Raw genomic sequence first — 23,084 nt, 5'->3', positions numbered from 1 at the left:
TAGTTTATTAACGAGATTTATTAAATAGATTTTCAAATCATTAAAGTTTTATTTATTTGAAATATTGAAATGTGTTTAGACGTTCACAGTTATTTATTGTTCAGTAGATGATCGTGTACTTGTTCTTCAATAGTCTTCATTTATATGGTAATAAGAAAAAAACTTGCTGGATCCGCTCAAATAACAGGACCAAATGTGACAGCAATAACAGAAAAAGATTAACAACTGTCTTGTCTTTGCTAAGAGGACTGCCATTCAATTTGTTTACCCAAACATATTTTCAGTCAAGCCCTAATAAAATATTTTATAAGTCTACTGTAAATATATAAAACAGTGTTAGCTGCTGGTAATAAATAGTGTAGATATTTTTTTTTTAACTCAGTGTTAGTATCATTTTAAGAAAAGACTTCATGGGCATAAGAGATGGACGTTATGTAATGCCAAGGTAATTGGTAGTAAACATTTTTATTTTGTTTTATTGTATTTTCAATTGTAAATTGTTATTTCTTCATCTAAGGCCATGAACATTTTGGTATGTTATAGCTAATTCAGAAATGAAATACTTGATTTCCATAGTAATGTTCTTATTATTTCTTCCAGTGTTAGGGCTTTAAAGCTTTTTTTAATATTGTATTTTATAAACACTACAAAAGCACATAACAAATTATAACTTGGCTATGATAACCTTTACTTTATTTTATTAGATAATTTAATTCTAACACTTATGATACCAGAAACATTAAATTACTTTGTGTAGAACTGAAAAATCTTGTTATACAAATACATGGAAAAATAAAGCAGTTTGTTTGTAGTAGTTTTAAGAGACTTTGAAAAAATGACCGTCATAGTTTTAAAGGAGACAATACTTTTTGTTCGTCAGGTCAAAAAAGTTAATATACCACAGTTGATAGTACTGCCAACAATAGGAAGACAAATTTCTCCATCGTATTAATGCCATATATTACCTTTGTACGGTAAAGAGATGTTATACCTGTTGTAGAGAGCAACGATGATGACTGGGAGAGAGAGTTTGACCTCGAAGAGGCAGACATTGGAGACGACAAAAAGTGAACTGCTGTTGGCAACACTGCCACAATAGTCCTGAGTAGTCAACAACCACGTGGGTGGCCCTTTGTCGTCGGGTGTCCATTCACAAACGTGATCACCATGTTGTTATCTCTTTAATTTAACTGTTATCTGCATATATTTTACAGTGTTTTATATGTTTATTGTGATTGTTATGGTATGTAAATATTTTATATTATAGGCAAGGCCTCAGAACAGATAGATTAGACAGATGAACATCAAACATATTGCTAAGTTTTTTTTTCTGATTATAACAGGTAATTTTGATAGAATATATTTATACAGCTATGTAAAAAAAATTATTAGTCCCCATGTAAATTTTCCTTCCCAGAGCGAAAAGTACGTTTAAGTCCATAAAATGTCAAGACACTTCATGTTTGATGTTCACATAAGCTTTGAAGTTGTTTCTTTGTTATGTTTCCTCTTTGTTAATCTAACTAATGTAAATAGAAATTTCATTTATCCTACTACAATCTTCTACATCAGGTTATACCTCTTATTTATATATTATATACTGGTATTGTATTGTTCTTCTATGGGGGTTTGTAAGAGCTTTTAATATTAACTGGTGTTGCTATAATTTACTATAGTTATTAGCAGTTTATTAAAATTGTAAAGGATATAACAGAATTTTGTCAAAATGCTATAAAAACCATAGACCCATTGTTGGTGCATAGTAGTTTATTTAGTTAATAGGTTTTAAAATACAAATTAATATTAACGCTTTTAGTTTACTTTGATTTCGCCATTGACAGCTATCACTTGGTTTTCTGTTTGTGTGGAAATAAATCCAAGAGTTTGAATAGTATTTATTATTTTAATACCGTAATTAAAAATAAAGTTGTCCCATTGATAGTCAGTAATGTTTAAAAATATGAGTTTGGTGTAATGTTTATGTTTCGGGCCATTATATTAATAGTAATAATATTAATGGTCTGAAGATGGTTAATACTATAACTGTAATTTAAATTAGAAATTATATTTTAATATCAATGGCAATAATCTTGGCAACAAGTTGTGTCACAGTGGTGTCTAGGCAAACAGCACATGAAAGTGTTAAAACAACAAACTTGTAAAGTGGGGTTTTTCTCAATTTCGATTATGTTTTTATAGCTTTAAAGTCAAAATGTAATTTTTGAAATATTTACTTTGTTAAACAAAAAATAATACTTAAATATATGTATTTTACTTCAAAAAATATTCAAAATTGTCCTTAAAATATGTATTTTAGAAATTTGTTGAAACATTGATCATCAAAAAGTTTAGATGTTTGCTATAGAATTAGGGTTATGATTTTATTTTGATCACACAATATCAGCGTGGAGCTTAGATTTTAGCAAATATTTTAAAATTGATCACAATCAGAGATTAATTACAGAAAAGGGAAAACTAAAATACTGCATGGTGGGGCAGAATGGACTAATTGTAAAAAAACATCCGAGATAATTAGAAAAGCTTTTTATTTCTAAAAACTACTTATAATGCCATTTAATTTTCATTAGGTTTTGAAAAAGATATCGTCCAGGTGACAATCTTGACAAGCGATACACACATTAAGTCGTTCAAAAACTCTGCCCAGCATAGCTGGCGTTATTCCAGTGATGACATCAGCAATTGCTTCTTTATCCAATTGCGGATCACTGACGAGCTGGGCTCGTCACGCAGCGGCCGGGCCTGACGGCACGATGACGAGCTCAGGTCGCAAAAGCGATCTGCTTTTAAGTTTCCCTCCAAATAGTTCTATTAATGTCTGATAGATCGGGCGATCGTCTTCACTTGTCAACTAAAAGTGTTTAACAGTGGTCTAGGTTTAGAGTTTTCAAAATTTATAAATATCCTACAGATCGCAGTTGTATGTCGAAGTTGAAAAATCATTCATATGAGTTTACTCTCTGCTTTTTAGCGCTTCTGATGGGTGTTTTCCTCAGTTGTTATTATAATACTTTTGAGGTTAGTGACACAGAACTAAACGACGCAGACGTACATGTTGGCGGGTTTAGTCTAGACAATGGCCAGGATGTTGTAATCGCTTCGCCCGAGCAACTTTATTTAGACTATGATTCAGACATCATCCCTGCCACCCCGGAACCTTGCTCGCGTGTTATCGTTCCTACATCACTGATACCCTAGCAGACCCATGTTCCATCTGAACAAATACCTTCACAGCTGAATTTTCTAGTATAAAATAGCGAGCGATATGTTGTGGCGCACCATTGCTGTTCGTGCCCGCGCGCCTAAACAATATCATCCGCAATGGGTTAAGGGCTTCCAAGATCCTTGGTCGAACTTTATAAACCTCAAAGTCCAAGGCTTTTGCTAAAACCAATCAGATTTGAGGCCTCCTGTTTTCTGATATCCTTGGGGCTGAGGAGATATGCTCCTAGGTATCTTTTCCGACTTTCTAAGATGGCAGGACAATCTAAGCAAATATGCTCTGCCGATTCCTCCTCTTCTCCACAGAGTCTACATTCGTTAGTCTGGCTAAGGCCTACCTTCATAAGATATTTCCTTAGGGGACCATGTCCTGTCAACATTCATAATATTAGTCTTATTTCTCCTTATTCTGATCTAAGAGAGCTGACCACCCTTTAACATAAGAAGAGATAAACATTTTGGTAGTCTTAATCCTGAGGCTCTACTCCAAGTATTGTTTCTTATCCTCTTTTCCCAATCTTTGACCAGAGCTTTAATGTTGGAGAAGGCTATCCCGCAACCTGGCTCAGGCCCCACCATTGTGGATTCCGCTCCCTTTTTGGCGAGGATGTCTGCTTTTTAATTTCCATGAATGCCTTCATGACCCGGTACCCAACCGAGTGTTACTCTGTTATTCATTGCCAGCTCTACTAGAGCATTCTTACATTCCCAGACCGCTTTCGAATCAAACGAACATGTATCAAGTGCCTTCAGTGCAGCCTGACTATCAGAAAGTATTAAGGGTTTAATCCTTTTGTCTTCATTTGTATGAGTCTTCTGCAACATAGTCTATTGCCATGACCTTCGCCTGAAAAACCGTGGCATGTCTTCCTAGGGGCGCAGCCATGTTGACTCCTGGTCAGTGTATTCCGTATCCTGCCCTAGAGTCAAGGCGTGAACCATTTGTGTAAAACTTCAGGACTCCTTTTGTAGGGTAGGCCTCCTTTTTAATCCATTTCTCCTACTTCCGATAGAGACCATATATGGGTTGTAAAAGGAGTATTTCTTAACCATTGCGTCTGACACTTTGGTTAGCATTTCAGCCTCAGGAAATACTTGCAATATCTTCATGTGGCCTTCTAAGGAGGTAGCATTTATCCATCATCCATCATCTTATAGGGGTGTAAGTGATGGTCATAGTGTAAAATTCGCCTCACAGTTCTGGTCGATATTCCGATCAGCAGCATGTTTCCACGCGAGCGTGATGGGGATTGTTCAATAGACTCTCTCACTGCCACAATGTTAACTTGTGTCCTCACAATTTTGGTCACCTGCCTGGTTTTCTAGAAAGTGTAGAACCTGTCGCCTGTACATTTGCAATCCATTTCCTTATGGTTTTAGCATCATCAACTGTCATGACGAGTCAAACCAAACCGCCTGCCTACGAAATGCCCTCTGAGTCATCACTACACTATCGTTGTTAAAAATGTTTCTATCACAAAACCACATTGCTTGCCAGTCCACTGGATGGTGACAACTAAAGTGACGTCTTCCCCCCACCAAACGCTACTACTCCCACTTCGCTAACTGACCTGCACACTCTTTGGTGACTAATTGAAACTAGGGAGTCCATTGTGCCCCACCCAGTATCATATCACTATTTATTTATTTTGTCATTTAGAAAAGGTATAATAAATTAAGTTCATCTTCACAAATAAATTGTGCTACTTTTTAGTATCAAGACATATTCTACTCTAATGCTTTATCATTTTTCATTATAAATGGTGTATGTTATATTTTATACAGTATGTCTACTTCAAATTTCATACTTTTTTACAAGCAAAAACTTAACATTTTACCTTACAAAGAACCCTACAGTTTTTGGCATGACCTTGGCTTATGTATCATACCATCTTTATCATATTGTATTACATTTTTAACTGATGGTTTATTGCATCAAACTGTCTGGTGTTTAATTTCTATTATGTAATAATATGAGCCTGTATATTTTAATTACTTGATAATTTTTGAAAATATGTAGCCTGTTAAGGGTTAAAGCATAGAGTAAAGCAAAGCAACCATAGATTAAAGATAGAATATCTTTTGCTTATTTTATGATACACAAAATATGTTGATTATTATCTGTAAGAATATATTTCTTAAATATAAAAGTTTTCAAGTTTCATATCTACAGAATTTGACTTTGCATTTATCACAGTTTTATATTCCTTTTTGCACCACCACAGACCTCTCCATATTTACAATCTCTCCATTGCAGTTGGTTATATGCTTACCAAGAAATTAGTTATAACGAAGAAACTCCAACAATTACTGTAAATTACACTTGTATATTTTTTGTTGCCAAGAAATTGGTTTAACTTATTGTTTGATAGTATTTGCATCATTTGTTTCTTTTATTCTTAATTTATAACAAATATGTTTTTAAAACCTTTATATAAATGAATATTGTAACATTATATTAGAATTCATGATCTATGATACTAACATATGGAAATCAATTCTCTGAAAGTTTTGTAAGATTTTGTAATAGTATGTTCATTATGGTAAAGACTGAAGTCAGTGATATTGTGTAATATGTTTCTAACAAATTATTGTGAATTAAAAGTGTACAATTAAAAACGTCATATGTTATTTGAAGTTGCTTTTAGCCTGTTTGTTATAAGGTTCACTATTGTACCCAAAAATGACTATATTTTCTTATGCCTCTATATAGTTTTGTGTACTTGTTAGCTTTCAAGGTGTTTGTTGGATTTTTTCTTTTGAATAATTTTTATCTTTAATGCAGTGTAAATGTTGATGCACACTATATATATATGAAACTTTTATATCAGTTATTTAAACTTAATATAATAAACAGAGGATTACATTTGATATGTGATTGTTTTATTAATATTGCCTTTAAGTGCAGATAGAAAATCTGCAAGCTCTTGACAATTGCAATACGTCACCTTGTGGACAAGTGAGCTAGAGGCAAAAGATCAATGGACGGTTTGGTTAACAGGATCATTGTATTCAAGTAGAAATGTACCAAACTCCTACTATCCTTAACTTGAACCACATGGGTATCGTAATGTTTTATTTCGGGGTTCATCCTTCATTTTTAACTTAACCATCAAAGTTATTCTACCAGCCTCATTACTGGTTTTACAAATTCCTAAGTAGTTTATCCAAAAATGTTCCTGTTAAAACTGTATTGTAATTGATTTTAAAAAACCTAAAGACTGCAATATACTCTCTCAAGACTGCTTTTTGCATTACTTTAAGAGAGCGCCTACTTAACAGAGGGCTCCTACAATATCAGGCCATCGGTTGGGCAACACCCCGGGGCTGTATTACCTTTCTTCTAATTTCTTGGTTTTCAGCGTTCCCTCTACATAAGCAAAGACAGTATTCCATGTCTGTCTATCAGGGACCATTTTCCGAACAATGGTGTCTGTTTGAGAGTTGGCTTATGGCATGGCAATCTCAAATCTCCTTCTTTCGCTTTTCCACCTTCTGTGGTTGGCATCGTCGAGCTCTGCATCCTCATATTAACATTCCGAACATTCAAACTTACCCATCTTAAGCAAGTACGCTTGAAAATTAACGTGACTGGTGAGCATTACAACGAAGTCTGAGCATTGTAACTCGGTAACCCAGTCCTCTAGGGTTGTTGTGCATGTTCTCCCTTAATTTGTTCCACTTATCCCACTTACTCTTGATGATTACTGGTTTCAAAACCCGCCTCAATGTACGGAACTCCTCAGTGGTGATCTCAGGAACTATTCACTTACCCCCACCGCCGAGCGAGTTATCCCTCCGCCTCAGGCTGAAGCATTCTCTGCAGAACAGTGCGATATCCTTGTTTCTCAGTACACTGGAGCTTCGGTATCAAGGCATCACAGCCCTTCACGATAAACTCCATTGTAGAGTTTACAGTGTCGCTGACATCTTTCATCACTTCCAGGAAAGTGTCCTTTCCCCTGATGATCTTAGTCAGACTGTCTGGCAACGTTCCAACCTTGAGGTCACTGGGGTTGTCCAGATCATAACTCCTGATTTCTTGGCATGATTATGAAGGTGAATATTGGTGATCAAATTCAGTAAAGTCCTCCAACACCCTCCAATCTGTGATATTTTGGTAGAAGTTTTTCGCCGCAAAAGTAGTATTGAGGATGGTAAAAACGTATTCCGGACGTAGGAATGTGGGAGTGTTATCCTCTCCAATCCACGAAAACCAGACCAACCCGTACAGCCATTTTTAGAATGTGGTGGCCCATAGTGTCTGCCACTTGCATTCCACATTCCACTGCCTTTGCATTAAAATCGCCGGCGATAATCACATTTTTTCTGAGGGGGCGAAATTCGTCCTCCAGGTTGTTCAGCTTGTCCTAGAAATCAAATTCTTTTATTGGGTGTGAAATAGCAGCTGACGAGAGTGACCCCATCACTACTCACCCAAACGATTCCCTGGGAGATATCTATTTAATTAATTTATTTATTTCTCTTACACAAACTCAGGGCATAAAGGTTGTCAAGTTGATACGAGGACAGTTTGATAAGTCTGGTAAATTTGTATGAAAGAGCAGGAAATTTTCAGAATCTGCACTGTTTATCGTAAGTCTGATATTTCCACGGATATTACTGCAAGTTTCGAATGGCAGCTGTTATTAGTTGATTATTGTAGCCAGCTGAAGTGATAACTTCGTAGTTAGTTCCTTAGGATGGAAAAAGATGAATTTCGTGCGGTGATTAAAAATTTTTATTTGAAGGGTTGGACAGCTCCACAGATCAAATCCGAGTTTGATGAAGACCATGTGGGTTCTGCACCAACATTGAAGACCTTTTAGTTTTGGATCAATGATTTTAAACGTGGTCTGAGAAGCACAAAAGATGAAGCACACTCCGGTCAGCCCATTAAAGTCACTATACGGGAAACCATCAATAATGTGCATGATATGGTAATGAAAGATCGAAGATTAAGAGTTCGTGAGATAGCTAATATTGTACGAGTATGCATCTCAACTGAATGAGTGCATTGCATACTCCATGAAAAACTTGCCATTAAGAATCTCTGTGCGCGATGAGTGCCGCGCCTGCTCACTTTGGGGCAAAAACGGAAACAAAAGAACATTTCTACTCAGAATCTCACACTTGTCAGGCGTAATCCACAGGACTTTATGCACAGATTCATAACTGAAGAGTCCAAAGCAAAAAAGATGATAGTCCATTTTTTTCAATTTTTCGTTTTCATTGGTAACACTGAGTTAATGTTGAGCAGAAGTTGTAGGTGTTGTGCTTATAACAAGAAGACTGATAGTCCACAAGATACAGACACTTTTAGATTTGTAGTACTTTACAAAAAGGGTGGTAGTCACTTGCCTTTGATACAAGAAAGATGATAGTCAACAATGCAATATATTTATGTTGTTTACACATGTGACTGTTGTGTCTGCAACATAACCTCACTTTGCCCTCTTGTGTTGGTTGAATGAATACAGTTTATGTTAGTGTTTTCCTTTTACATATTGTATTATATCTTTAAGTGTCATAATGAGTGATAGTGATGATGAACTTCAAATTAATGACAGTGAAGCATTTAAAACAGTTTTGTGATCCCAAATCAAGGGAATTCCATGGTAGATTTCCACAAGAACATTAAGTACTGTGGGACATTGTTCTAATAAAAAAAAACAAGATTTACGTATTAGTTAAGTGGCTGAGTAAAGGACATTCATCTTTTTTGCTGTGTTTTTATTGTAACTTCCTTCTTTTTTTAGCTCTGTATATTTGTTTCTAATGAATATAGAATTTTAATTCATAAAATTCAACAAGAAATTAAATGACCTTCAAACAAAAATGAGTAATTAAACATTTTTAAATATGTAAGGCAGTGAGGTGAAAGTAAAAGTCAAAATTCTCTGTTCTGAAAAATCGTCATAATGTGACTATCATCATTATTGCTTTGTGCTCTTCAACTGTGGATGAAACTTAGATCCACCATTCCACTCCAAACAGCAGTCCAAACAATTGACGAAGAGTGGAGAGTGTGCATCAAAGAAGGCGAAGACTGTTTTGTCAAGGTGATGGTCACTGTCTTTCGGGATTCCCAGGGTATAATCCTGATAGATTATTTGGAAAAAGGCAAATACATAACTGGGCTCTATTGTGTTGCTCTGCTGGATTTTTTGAAACTGAAACTCATTGAAAAACGTCCAAGATTGGCATGGAAGAAGGGTCTGTTTCACCAGGACAATGCTCCAGACCATATAGCACAATGGCAAAGTGCTTGACTTGGGAATCAAATTGATTCCTGACCCACCCTGTTCATCATACTTGGCTTCTAGTGACTTCTTATTATTCCCAAACTTGAAAGTGTGGCTTGGTGAAATGAAATTTTAATTATAATAATAATAATAATGTTTTATTGCGTGAACATATTACATGTTATGCAATCGTCAAATAACTGAATTAAGCTAAAATTTTTCACTCATACTTGCATCAAAATCCCTTTCTAACATACAGTTTTTGACGTTCACTCTCTCCCAGTCATTCGAATTGTTCCACCCTTTCCCCAGTCAGTAAGCCAATTGTTATGTCTCCCAGTTGTGTGCCATGAACTCATCCGTACTGTAAAATGCGTAAGTGGTCAGTGTTGTTTTTAGACGAGTCTTAAATGCCTTCAGCATTGGGGCACTTTTAATCGAGCTTGGCAATTTGTTGACCAATCGAACTCCTGCCTGAGAAGGCAGTCGTTCATGAGCTACCGTTCTATGTCTCACAGATCGGTAGTCGTCCCTGCCTCTCGTTGCATAAGGGTGTATGTCACTACCTCTTATGGTCTCGCATTTGGACTTGAAAAAAATGCAGGTTTCCAATATGTAGAGGCAAGGAAATGTCAACAGTTTCAAGTTTTTTGAAAGCTGGTCTGCACGACTCTCTCCGTTTCAGTTTTGCAATTGTTCGGACTGCTTTTTTTTGAAGGATGAAAATTCTGGAAAAGTTTGCGTTTGTGCAACCTCCCCACAAAGCCACTCCGTAGGAGAGGTGCGGGTAGATTAGTCCGTAATATGCCGTCATCAGTACCTAGGTTGGGCAGTATTCGGACAGTTTCCGCAAGACATAAATGCCTGAGGATAGCTTTGAACAAACATGATCTACATGAGAATCCCAAGTCAAACCTCGATCTAGGTGTATTCCTAGGAATTTCATAGCGTAGACTTCAGTGATTTCAGTTTCATCCAACATGACTGTTGGACTATAATCTGAATCTGTTTGTCGCAAACTGAATTTGATGAAAGATGATTTCGATGGGTTTGTTTTCAGATTGAGCTCGTTGAAGTGTTGAATTAAATTGTTTAGCTCAATGAAAGACATTTTTTCGAGCGCCTCTTGTGATTCTGAGTTGAGATAGAGAGTCGTGTCATCTGCGTATTGGACGAGCCGCCCTTGTTGCACAGATGAGCCAACATCATTGACGTAGATCAAAAAGAGAAAAGGGCTGAGTATTGAGCCTTGAGGAACTCCATAGTTCAGCCCCAGCTCCTCCGATCTAACGCCTGAAATGCCTACGAATTGTGTTCGATTACTAAGATACGATTCAAGCCACTTGAGTGACCTTCCTCGTATCCCGTAATACTCCAGTTTGTGAGTGAGGATTTGGTGGTCGACACAGTCAAAAGCTTTTGATAAGTCAAGGAATATACTCAAAGTATTCCCTCGACCTTCAATTCCCTCTACCACTGCATCGACTAAACGGGCGACTGCGTCTACTGTCGATTTACCGCTTCGGAATCCGAATTGGTTTGCAGATAGCAGGTGGTGCTTATCCAGAAAATTTAGACATCGGGAAAGAAAAAAGCTTCTCAAAGATTTTGCTGAAAACCGGCAGCATTGAGATTGGGCGGTTAATTTTGAATAGAGAAAGGGTCGCCCTTCTTGAAAATTGGCCTGACTTTGGCCTTTTTGAGAGAGGAGGGAAAGGTTCCAGCATGAAAAGAAATTGATGAGGAAGTGTCCGCTGCTGTGACAGACTATTTTACAGAGTTTTACAAAGTCTACTTTGCCGATGGGTGGAAAAATTGGAAACTCAATTTTTAAAAGTTATTTTTAATTCTAAAAATTACTGTTCACATTATAAGTGATTGTTCAATATTTATAAGTTGATTGGAGTGTTAATATGTTCTTGGTTCGAAAGAACCTGTACAAGATTTGTTGAATTTTTGTATTGTTAATATACCTCTTTTTTGCAAAATAAAAATTCATTGAAGATTTTCCTATTAGAATGAATCCCAGAGGATAATTGATTATATAATATATGATTAGAAAAAAGCATAGTAGCACTTTATTCAAAGTTATTTATTTCCAAAATTAGCAATTTTTCTAATGATAAAGAGTCCGATAGATAATTTCGAAGAGATATCATTAATATGCTCTTTCCAGTAAAGGAAGAATCCAATTTTACACCTAGAAAAATAGTCTTGTTTACTTCTAGCTCCTTCCCCCCATAAAAACACTAATTGTATCATCAGAAAGTTATATATATATATATATATATATATATATATATATATATATACATATGCATTTATATAAATTTGAAATTAACAACATCGAATTCCTTTCTAAGATAAAAAACAACATTCAGCAACCTTATTCTTTGCATCAATTACTGAGTCAATAAATTGGATTAATGCTGATTTTGTTCATCATTTGGCCTGAAGATGAATTGTGAATGATTTAATTTGTTATTATTTTCTAAAAAATGTAAAATTTGATTATAAACTACTCATTTCATAATTTTTAAGAAGGGTGGTAAAAGATATATTGGACGAAAGCTGTCCCTCAGGGTTTCCCTCTCGCTTGTGTAGAGAGGTATGATTTTATGCTCCTCAAATTTAGTTTTCATATTCTTTCTTTTTCTTTTTATAGCTATACCAGGTGCTTTTACTCTTTGTATTTGGAAAGCTTGGTTAAATTGATGCAGCTCATCCTTTCTAAGTTGCTGATCATAAGTGTACCAGGCATATCGTGGCTCTTAACCAACTCGTTTGTGTTCGGCCCCCGGATTGCAGTAGTGCCTTGGGTATCATGGAATCAGTACGTCTCGTCCCTGTCACAGTACTGCTCGCTTAATATGATATCATAGATTCTGTGTTCCCTGATGAGCTGTGAGAGGAGTTCATTTGCTACTCTACTTCAGTGGAGATTTCCCTGGAGGATCTTTTTCCCTTCCATTTTTACCGGCCTTGTCCAGAGCGTGTCAGAAGACAAACAGACCTTCGTGCCAAGAAGGTGTTCGAATTTTTGAGGGGATACTTTTAGCTCCAGGCTGAGACAGCACTGGGCATCCGCCTCGCAGTAATTCCCTCTGTGACCAGCATCCCCAAATTCAAAACAAAGATCTTGAACTCTTCTGCTGGGTCCTCTGCAGTCTGCCTGAAGGTGGCCGAAACCAAAACATCACTTCTTCATTTCCAACTTGCGATGGATCCTGCAATTGACCCAACCGACATTTATATCAGCTGTTATCAGAAGCCTGCTGGCTGCACGCTCTGCTGGTGCACTATGGCCAGTCTCTGCTGCCGCTTATTAGGCCGAGTCACGGACACTTTCAGACTCCCCCCGTCTTCGTGTTGAAGACGAGCATGTACAAACCATGGATGTGCTCTTGTCCATAAACCGCCCTCTTTTCATCCATAACCAATGGCAGAACGAATTTACATATCCCACCGCCAGGAGAGGTCCGAGATTTCCCTCTGGAAGGCCATACTCATGGTGCCGATCAAACTTCAAACAACCTCTCTTAGAAAGGAGAAGATATGAAAAAGGGTTAGGAGGAGAAGTGAAAGAATTAAACGAGTTGAGAGAATGAATAAAAAAGGAAGTGAAAAGAGCAGCATTCCAGTGCCGGAAGTAAAAGAGGAAAGCCAAGAGTGGTCAGTAAAGAACGGTGTAGAATCTCATTTGGAAAAGAAACAAAATAAGATGCTGTGGAAAGAGTACGTCACAAGTAAGTAGAAGTAATGACATACTCAGCTCAGGTAACCCTGTGGTCGATGTCCATGTACTTATAAAAAATATCCCATGGGGATCACACCAGTCAACTTTGTGAGAGCAGGATTGTAATTTTTATATCCACTGCTGTCAATGTGTTACATTCTTTATTAACTGTACATGGCAATTCAGTACAATTTTCATTTAGCTAACTCCTCATCTGGTGTTGTAAGTTGAGTTAAGTATGCTCATATTGTTGTTTTGACATAACAGTCTCCAAATCATTTATCACCATAAATACAATGTGTTTAGTATTACAAACTTAGCGTAGTAGGAACTAATAATTTCTTGATATATTGTTTACATGAAGTAGTTTCTAAGTGGTTATGAAATATTTTTGACCACTTGATAACAGTCATAATGTTGGTCTCAGAAGTTGAACTTCGCATTGAATAGCAGCAACAATATGTATAATACAATGTTTTAAAGTTAGTCATCATTGTGTAATTGGTATAATTTTTGAGGAGATATATTTATTGAAAATAGTTTTACTACATAGTTTATCAAGACTGGAATTACCCCTTACCATACGAGTTCCACAACATTACAGCATAAAAATTACAATTTTCAAGGGTTTTGAACTTTGAAATATATATTATTAATGATATTGATTTTTTAAATTGAATTCCGTATGGCAAAATGCTACGTAATAAATCTTAATTTGTGTAATGTTCATTATTAACAATGGTTCATTTGAAAGTGTAACATGATTTTGGGAATTTGCAGTGACTATCAGTTTTTGTAACACAAAGATCTCCATATTGGGTTCTTCTCCAATGTTACAACATAATTAGATACGGTATTACATTTTTATTGAGCTATGAATAGCGCTTTTTCCTTCTAGTCTACAGTTGTGCATTGCCAAATTAGATAGCATTGTCCTTGGAGTTTTTGTCAAAAAATACAGTCAGCCCTGTCATTCAAGTTGATGAATGGGTGATGTCCATCCCATCCTTGATGTGCTGCTGACCGTCTGGTAATTCAACTTGACATTTTAGTTATTTATTTGTAAGCATTCCTGATAAAAGGATGCTATAGACCTTGACAAGGACCTTTCAGCTGTATAATCTTCCAAGATGATGAAGCACAAGTGGATTTTCCTTACAAGTTTTTGAGATATTATAAGAGGTAAGCTAAATTGATCTATCCTACAATGAATTGTAAAAATATATAATATTTGATTAAATAAATAATTTTGTCATCTCGTGTCTTTAAATAAAGTAATGAATTTTAAATTTAATACATGTTTCTTTCTTATGTAATACAATATTTTAAATAACTATAAACAAAAAGAATACATTATTAATATAAATTATGATTTTTAGTATTTTGATGACATTTACAGTGGGATATTTATATAAATAATCACAGTAATTCTATTGTTATTAAATAAGTGTTTATAGAGTCTACAAATAATCTCAATTAGTTTATAGAATGTACTGGGTGGAATTTTGTGAAGGAATCAAAGTGAAGATTTTTTTCCAGTAATTATGATTGCACCTGATAGCCAAATTAATGTAAATGAATAAGTATTTAAAACTTCATATATTACTCAAATCAAAACATGTATTTAAATATCTCCTGCTATAAAGGAGCACAGCACTAGTTCAACCAAATTTACTATTATAGTACAATGTCACAAAGTTAGATAGAAACCAGATGTTGGGAAAATAATACACAATGAGGCCTATACTCAGACCGGGTTTTTGGACAATTTAACCACGGCCTGAACCAGCCCCACCACACTCGTGCAGGGTGGATGGGGTTACATGACGGGGTCCAGCCATATCTTTTCCAGGACCCACCAAAGCCGAGTACACGGACAACCCTGTATACAATATTAAGGTAAATAAAGTTTTAACATTTTATATTGTTATGTATGTATTATATGTTGTTTTTAATTGGAATTTATGAATTTGTACCAATAAACCACATAGTTTGCTTTAATAAATTAAAATAATTCATCTCACAGTTTAAAAGCATTTGTGTTTGGAATGACTACCCTAACATATTATATAACACATCAAATCATAACAGACTTAGAAATTTTGTTGACTCACAGCAGAGTTGTTTAAAATTAGAACCAATATCCTGAATTGCCATAGCTGAAAACTACAGTTCTTTATTAGTTAAAAATGGAATTTTCATGAAAACTATTTAATTTTGAAAGATTTTTGAGGCCTTACAAGTTTTTTTTTTCTCTTTTTACGTTTATAAAACATTTTTTTATTTGATGGACTCAGGCCCATTTTACACCCTGCCAGCGCCCTAGGCACAACGAAGAGTAGCGCCCCTTTTTATAACCCTGCGAGCTGATTACTCCCCCCCCTACCAACCCCACCATAACGCCCATACCCCTTAAAATTAGATTTAGTCTGAAATGCCAGTTTTGGTTCGGGAGGGAATTTAGACTTAATGTCCCATAACTCTCCTTTACAAATTATCCTGATTCTTTTCGAGAGCCTTCACATTATCTACCACCTATGGACCCGCTGTGTCCCGGACTGGCAACCGGTAGCCGTGAGGTATCTACTGGCTTCCGGTGGGAATGTGTGTAACATACATCACGGCATCGCGGACCACCCACCCTCCCTTCTTTACATTTGAAGTATTTACATTATTTACAGTATCATATTTTCTTTGGATTATTTTTGGTTTGTTTGCTTACCACTAGACTGACTAGAGATTCATACAATAGCTTTTTTCTGGTTTTCCGTGTTGCAAAGTCATCAATAATGTGTTTGTAGTCAAATCTTAAATTGATTTTTTGGGTGTGCAACAACAATAAGCCATTAAGCTTTTCATCAACCAAAGACGATCTAATTTCTGACTTCACTCTTTTCAAAGCTGAAAAGCTACGTTCAGCTGTGCAGTTCGTCACAGGTAAGGTTAGAAATATCCTGAGAGCGACCTCTAAATTGGGGAATGTGTTCTCTAATCTGTTCGATTTTATGTAGGCGTACATTTCTTTGATCTTAGAAAGATTCTCCAAAACCATGTATTGTTTGAAATGGTTACATTCCAAAGTCTTGCCCACCAATATCTTTCTTCTATATTTCTCCTAACAGTTTAGCTTCACAAGCCACCTCTTTTGGAATTTTTCTCTTCTAGATTTTGTAAGATCTTAAATCTTTTGCCGAGATTTTTATAGACCTCCCTTCTTTTGTTGAGCTGCGAAGCTATGTTGTCAACATTGACAATAAACACCCCAGTGCGAAATCTTTCTCGAGGAGGTGTTTCTTCCATGCTTCTATTCTTATTTTCATCGGGCAATAACTTTCTTTTTCTTACTTTGTCATATATAGCTTCTTCTTTTTCTGCAAGTTCAATGCTTTGGACTTGAAATCATCAAATAAATCTCTCTTTTCATTCAAAAACGAGGATAGTATTTCAAGTTCCTTTGTAGTGTATCAAGTCTTATTTGTTTTATCAACTCTCTCGAGAATTTCGTCCCAGATCATGGTTAATAACGTGGTTTGGAAATTGCCAACTGTTTTTTAGAGATCCAACCAGTGGCGTAGCCAGAAATTTCGTTCGGGGGTGGTCCGAAATCAGGGGATCCGGGGACGTTTTCTGTGTTATTTGCCATGAGTTCACTGGTAAAATAGTGCAGTCATTGAAGCGAAAATACGGTCTTACCTCAGAATTTTTTTTTCTGTGAACCGATTTGCATGAAATTTTGGAATTAGGCCTCATCTTACCCTTGACTTCAAAAGTGAAAATGATCTGAACTCCGCCTATTATTTTTAAGGGGTGTAAACAACCCCTTAATGGAAAAATCGACATTGAGCCCATTTTATCGCTAGAAAACATGTTTAATAGTAAGTGGTGAAATTGTAAAGTGTTTTTTCCTAACACAATTACCTCATATTAAAATCATTTTCAACCCCTTGAAAATCTTACAAACCCTTGCAAACAACAACCCCTAAATTGAAAAAATCACAAAAAATACTTTGGTATGACATAAAAAGATGTAAGTATAGAGTAAGTAATATTTTATATTCTCTATAATAATTATCAAATTTTTAACCCCCCTTCAACCCTTGAAATCTACCTCTTGATAAAAAATTGTTAAAAAATTGTTTTGATAAAATGAAAAGGATTTAAATATTATTCCACACTCTCGAAAATGATTATCATATTCTTAAGCTTTTTCTACCCTTAAAAACTACCCCTAAATTAAAACAGTAAATATATATGATTACATATTTTAAAAATAATTTAATTTAGAGTAAAAAATTGCCATTTATTGAATAAAATAGTTACAAATTATATAAAATTCACTCAAATGTGTTATATATACATATAGGAACGTTTGTATGTATTCATGCCTACGTTTCAAAAATATATGAGCCATATTATGTATATATATACACATTACAATAGTTTTGGATCTCTATTATACTGCGTACTTTCACATTGCTCCAAATATTCACAGTCCGAAATTTTCAGTTACTAAGCAGAAAAAATATGATAAGTTTTTTGACCATAACTCCTTCAATTTTCATGCTATCACAATTTATAAAAAACCATTGTAAAGGTAATTAAGAGAGCTACAACATCCTTTATTGCAAATATATAGTAAAAAAAACCTTTTTCTCAAACGGTGAAGGGTTAAAGGGCTTAGAGAGACTGCGATTTCGCTGCCACGCGCTCTTTAAACAATCATATATCCGTCAATTTTTGTTTGAAAGAAAAATAAAAAAAATCCAAATTGTTTGTCAGAAATAAACTTACATTTTTTATCCCTTCACTTTTATACGTATATGTCGTCATTTCTGAGATATTATGAAAAAGGTGTTTTTCTTTAATTTGAATTTTTTTTTAATCGTGACTTTTTTGAAAAATATGTGTCCTGAAGCAGCCAAACTGATACAATCTATCAAACTCTTCATAATAAAGTTGATTCTAGGCGGAATACGATTAATTTGAATTTTGGTGGAAATGGCACTTATGAAACCCGTTGATTTAAAAGAAAAAACATTAGATGCTCTTCTTATTTGCAATACAGCTCACTTATTTTACATGCAAAAAGACTTTTAATAGTGCTCATTTTTAAAGCTTATTTCAAGCACTATAAAAATCTTTTTTATTAGAATGTCTAAAATGCATCTGCTCGCCGCTAGAATGGCATTCACCACATCGATTAAATTTCAGACAAAATAAAAAACGGCTTTGATTTTTAATATCTAAGCTTAATATTGCACTTAGAGTAACTTTATAAAAAACCAAATGGTTTCATTGTTTTACCTGCTACAATTGTGTTCTTTATACAATTTTCGATAAAACGTATATTTTTGGAGATATTTGGAAAAAACCGGATGAAAAACGTGAAAAAATTGCGCATTTTCAATTGCCAATAAACTTGAAAAATATTGGACTTTTCGAAAAACCATTATAGATTTTTTTTGCTTAAAATTAGGCCTTATATCGATATGCGAGGTTATTTTGAAAAAAATAAATTCACCCCCGAGAAGGGGTGGCAACCACCCCCAGGGTGGTTGCGGAGTTCAAATCATTTTCACTTTTGAAGTTAAGGGTAAGATGAACCTAATTCCAAAATTGTTTGCAATTCGGTTCACAGTAAAAAAATTCGGAGCAATAATGCTTCAATGATTGCACTAAAAAGGTAAATACAAAAAATATGGAGCTTTAGTAACTTCGCCTTTTAGAAAAGTGGAAAGATGTAAATAGGCAAATTCACCTCTCACAGCAACTCTAGTATTAACAAAATTTTCTTGTATAGCTACAGAAACCTTGCGAAGTTCGATTCTGGCCGAGTAGAAGGCACCAAAGTGATGTTGGATTCAACGGATAAGAAAGAAAAAGAACAAAACAGAGCTTCACTCAAGCTTATAATTGACACAACTATATTCTGTGGAGAAAAATGAAATACCCCTTCGGGGACATTGGGCCACTGGCGGCCGAAAACCCTTTAGAAAAGGAGGGCAATTTTCGAGCGTTGCTCGGGTACAGATCAAACTAACGGTCTGAAAACGCACCGGAAAAGGTCTACAGATTAGAAGTTCGGCTACTTTGGGATTTCACTGATTGAGGTATTTATGAATGAGTTATAATGACGATTTTTTGTATCATTACACTTTAGACGAGTATATAATTATCGGGAAAAAAATCACTTTCGGTCGGAAAAAAATACACCTGAAAAACTCTAATGATTAGAACTTCAACTACTTCGGACTTCAGTTATTGAGATAAACGTGGTATTTTTGGTTGAGGTAGAACGACGATTTTTTGTTATCATTAAACTGAACACTACTACCTATATAATTATCGAGAAAAAAATCACTTCCCGGTCGGTAAATACCGATGAAAAGCTCTACAGATTTCAGTTTTGACGATTTTAGATTTTACTGGTTGAGTGGTTGAGGTAAAAGTGGTACTTAATTATGTTAGGACATTGATATTAGATTTCAATTCAATGCCGACTAATAAATATATAATTATCGAGTAAAAAAAACAAAAATAATCATTTCCGATCGGAATATACTAAGGAAAATGAAATAATACCTCAGCCAGTGAAATCCAAAGTAGTCGGAACTTCTTCAGTAGAGTTTTTTTCCGGTGTATTATCCGACCGGTAAGTGATTTTTTTTTTCAATTTTTCTTCGATAATTATATAGGAATTAGTCGGCGTTCAATTGATACCTAAAATCACTGTTCTAACATAATTTTAAGTAGGCTACACTTTTATCTCAACGACTCAACCAGTGAAAATCCAAAATCGTCAAAACTTGAATCTGTAGAGAGCTTTTCTTCGGTATTTACCAACCGGAAGTGATTTTTTTTGTCTCGATAATTATATAGGTACAGTGTGCAGTTTAATGATAATAAAAATCGTCGTCCTATCTCAATGGAAAACACCACGTTTACCTCAATCACTGAAGTCCAAATTAATTAAATTCTAATCAGTAGTGTTTTTCAAGTATATTTTCCCGACCGAAAGTGATTTTATATATTTTTTTTCGATAATTATATACACGTCTACAGTTTAATGACACCTAAAATCAACGTCGTAACTTAATTCTAAGCAGCCCATTTTACGTTCCCAAGACGAACGAAGTGGTCGCTAATTTAAAAACTGTTCGCCGTGTTACGGTTCAGGTTACTTTCCGACGTCACGTTACCGCGCCTATTAGAAATACCGTGATTACACTACACTAACCGAAAGGCCGAGCCCAAAAGTATCGTTTGATACTTTATGATTTAAACGAAAGGACAATTATATTTTTAACAACAGTCACTTTAATCAATTACATCAATCAATTTAATGTTTGTAGACAAGAATAATGATAACTCTCCTTTTTTCTCCTGCTCCATGCTTTATTTTTTAATATGTCTTAAAATTTCGGGGGGGTTCCGGGACCCCCTGGACCCCCCCCTTCGCTACGCCACTGGATCCAACGGTCTGAGTATCGTCTTTATTTAGCTCTTCAAGAGCGTCTTTTAACTCATGTCGACTTATTGTTAAAGCTCGAAGGGCGTCTGCCCTAGCAGACCATCTTGTGTCACTAAGGGGGTTTACCATTAGCTTTCTCTGATCTTTCTTTGATTTTCCTCTTTTCAATATGACTTTTTAGGATGTTCCACCTGTAAGTGGATGCCGAGAAAAAGCATATAGTCCTTGTACGAATGTAAAAAATATTGTGGCATCTGGACGCGCCTTCTCGGCAGTAAAACACCCAGCAAGATTTAGTGAGTGACCTGCACATGGTACATACTCAGCAAGATCATTTTTGCTGTTAATCCTTGCCTGAAGACCTGAGTATTTGATGCATTGTCGTAACTTTGTCCACGACAGTTATCGATATCTAGCTCAAGTTTCTCAAGTAAACCGAGGGTTGCTTCTTCCAAACTTCCAGATTTATGGCATACACTTGGCAAGAGTTGTATCAGGCGTTTGTTTGCGTAAGCATTGGGCAATGAAACATACTGTAGTACAGCAGCCAATTGGTCTGTATGCGGCACGTCAGGTGTGGAGTCTATGATTAAAGAGAAATTGCTTGATTTCATTAAAGATTTGTTTCAGTACCTTTTTGCTCATAATCTCAATAAATTCACTGCAAATGTCAGACGACAGGTATAATACACTACCTTTGCCTTTGTTACCATGTGTTGCTATGTGTTGGCCGAGAAATGGATCAAATTCACTTATTAGCTCAAGACAACCTAGAAAAGTCCGTTTTATGTAGATCCAAACGCTTGGTTATCACCTCTAAATGGGAGAACTCTACTCGACAAAACTTTTACAACAGACACAACTCTTGTCAAACTTTTCCGCAAATATTTCACTTCTTCCTGGTATTGGCTTTAAATTTGTTTGGTGACATTAGATGTGGTCTTCTTCCTCTAAATAAATTTCAAAACATTAGCCCAACCACGGCAATTTTTTCCACTTTTTGCGCCCCCCAAAAAATGCCAATTGCCTAGCGCCCTAGGCACGTGCCTACCGTGTCTATTCGGTAAAACGGGCCTGGAAGGACTGTATTTTTGATTTTATTGGTCCGTTAACTGGATTTTGCAAGTCAATGAACCATCCTAGAAAACTTGGAAGGCAAGCGTTGTGCGTAATTTGAAAAATATCAGCTTGAATATTAATTTATAAGGTTACCACTTATACAAGGGTGGTCTGAACAGTTTCCGACTTCAACGTGAAGATGGCAGCTCTTGTAAATAAAAGCTACTGAATTTTGTTGGACACATCTTGACAGTTACTCACAAAAGTTTGTCAGTTTGGACACACAGTTTTTATGTGACAGTCTTTGAGTGAGTTGATGTAAGTTTTTTGTGAAAATGCACAGAATCGAGTATCGAGCTGTCATTAAATATTAATTTTTTAAAGCCAATATACCTTCGTAAATCAAAGATGAGTTGGATTCTGTGTATGTGGACTCTGCACCATTATTTACAGTAGTGAAATTTGGGCTGCTGAATTTAAACCAGGAGACGATGAACGTTCGAACGTCCAAAAACTGCAAATACCGACGAAAATGTCGCCAAAGTTCACCAAATGGTGCTGGACGACCGCCAAATTAAAGTGACAGAGATACCAGAGGTTATAAACGTGTAAAAAGAACGGGTTTGACACATATTAAATGAACATTAAGGTATGAGAAAGCTGTCCCCACGTTGGGTGCCGCGTTTCCTCACATTAGACCAGAAAATGTTCAAATAAACATGTCCATCGCTCTTTTGGCGCAGTGTAAACGAAGTAAATCAGAGTTTTGGCGCCAACTAATTACTGTAGATGAAAATTGGATACACCATTATACGCCCCAAACAAAAATACAGTCCAAACGGTGGTTTCCACAAGGAAGACCGGCTCCAAAAAACTAAAAAACTGTTTTTTGGGGGGTGGGGAAGTGATGGCAACTTTGTTTATGGGATAGTCATAGAGTTAATTTAAGAAATTATCTTCAGAAAGGAGAAAAACAGGATTATAAGATCGTAATCTGTTTAGTGGCGTTTTATAACATCAGTTATTCAAGTTTCAGACTAGGTTTGGAAAAAGTGAATTTAAGGACTTCCTGTGCCATTTTACATGTTCCTCCTGCTTTAAAAAAATCACTGTTTATAAACGTGTAGGTCATGTGATAAATATAATTTGATTACTAGAAAGTAAGTCAGAGGAGTGACCTTGACAATCACATGATCTTCATTCTCTGGATAACATCACATAAAGGTACCCAGATCACAGCTGGCTGGAGGACGGATGTAATTTGACATTGGAAACTGGATTGTTGCAACCAACACTCCCATGACCGGAATTTGTGGTAGGGAATAGTTGTAGC

General features: G+C 35.7%; 1 protein-coding gene across 2 annotated transcripts in view; it reads left to right on the top strand.

Annotated features, from left to right (window-relative positions):
• LOC124365418 (BSD domain-containing protein 1-like) overlaps positions 1-1,894 on the top strand; it is a 36,045-nt gene extending 34,151 nt beyond the window's left edge. For both annotated transcript variants that reach the window (XR_006922733.1, XM_046821401.1), the window contains one exon: positions 1,001-1,894. Coding sequence is in view for 1 of the 2 variants with exons in the window: in XM_046821401.1 (XP_046677357.1) it covers positions 1,001-1,071 (71 nt within the window). In the remaining variant the exon portion in view is untranslated. The remainder of the gene's footprint in view (positions 1-1,000) is intronic.
• Positions 1,895-23,084: the final 21,190 nt, after the last annotated feature.

Source organism: Homalodisca vitripennis, chromosome 1, assembly GCF_021130785.1.
Source record: "Homalodisca vitripennis isolate AUS2020 chromosome 1, UT_GWSS_2.1, whole genome shotgun sequence".
Lineage (NCBI taxonomy): Eukaryota > Metazoa > Arthropoda > Insecta > Hemiptera > Cicadellidae > Homalodisca > Homalodisca vitripennis.
This window is presented reverse-complemented; position numbering and strand designations above follow the sequence as displayed.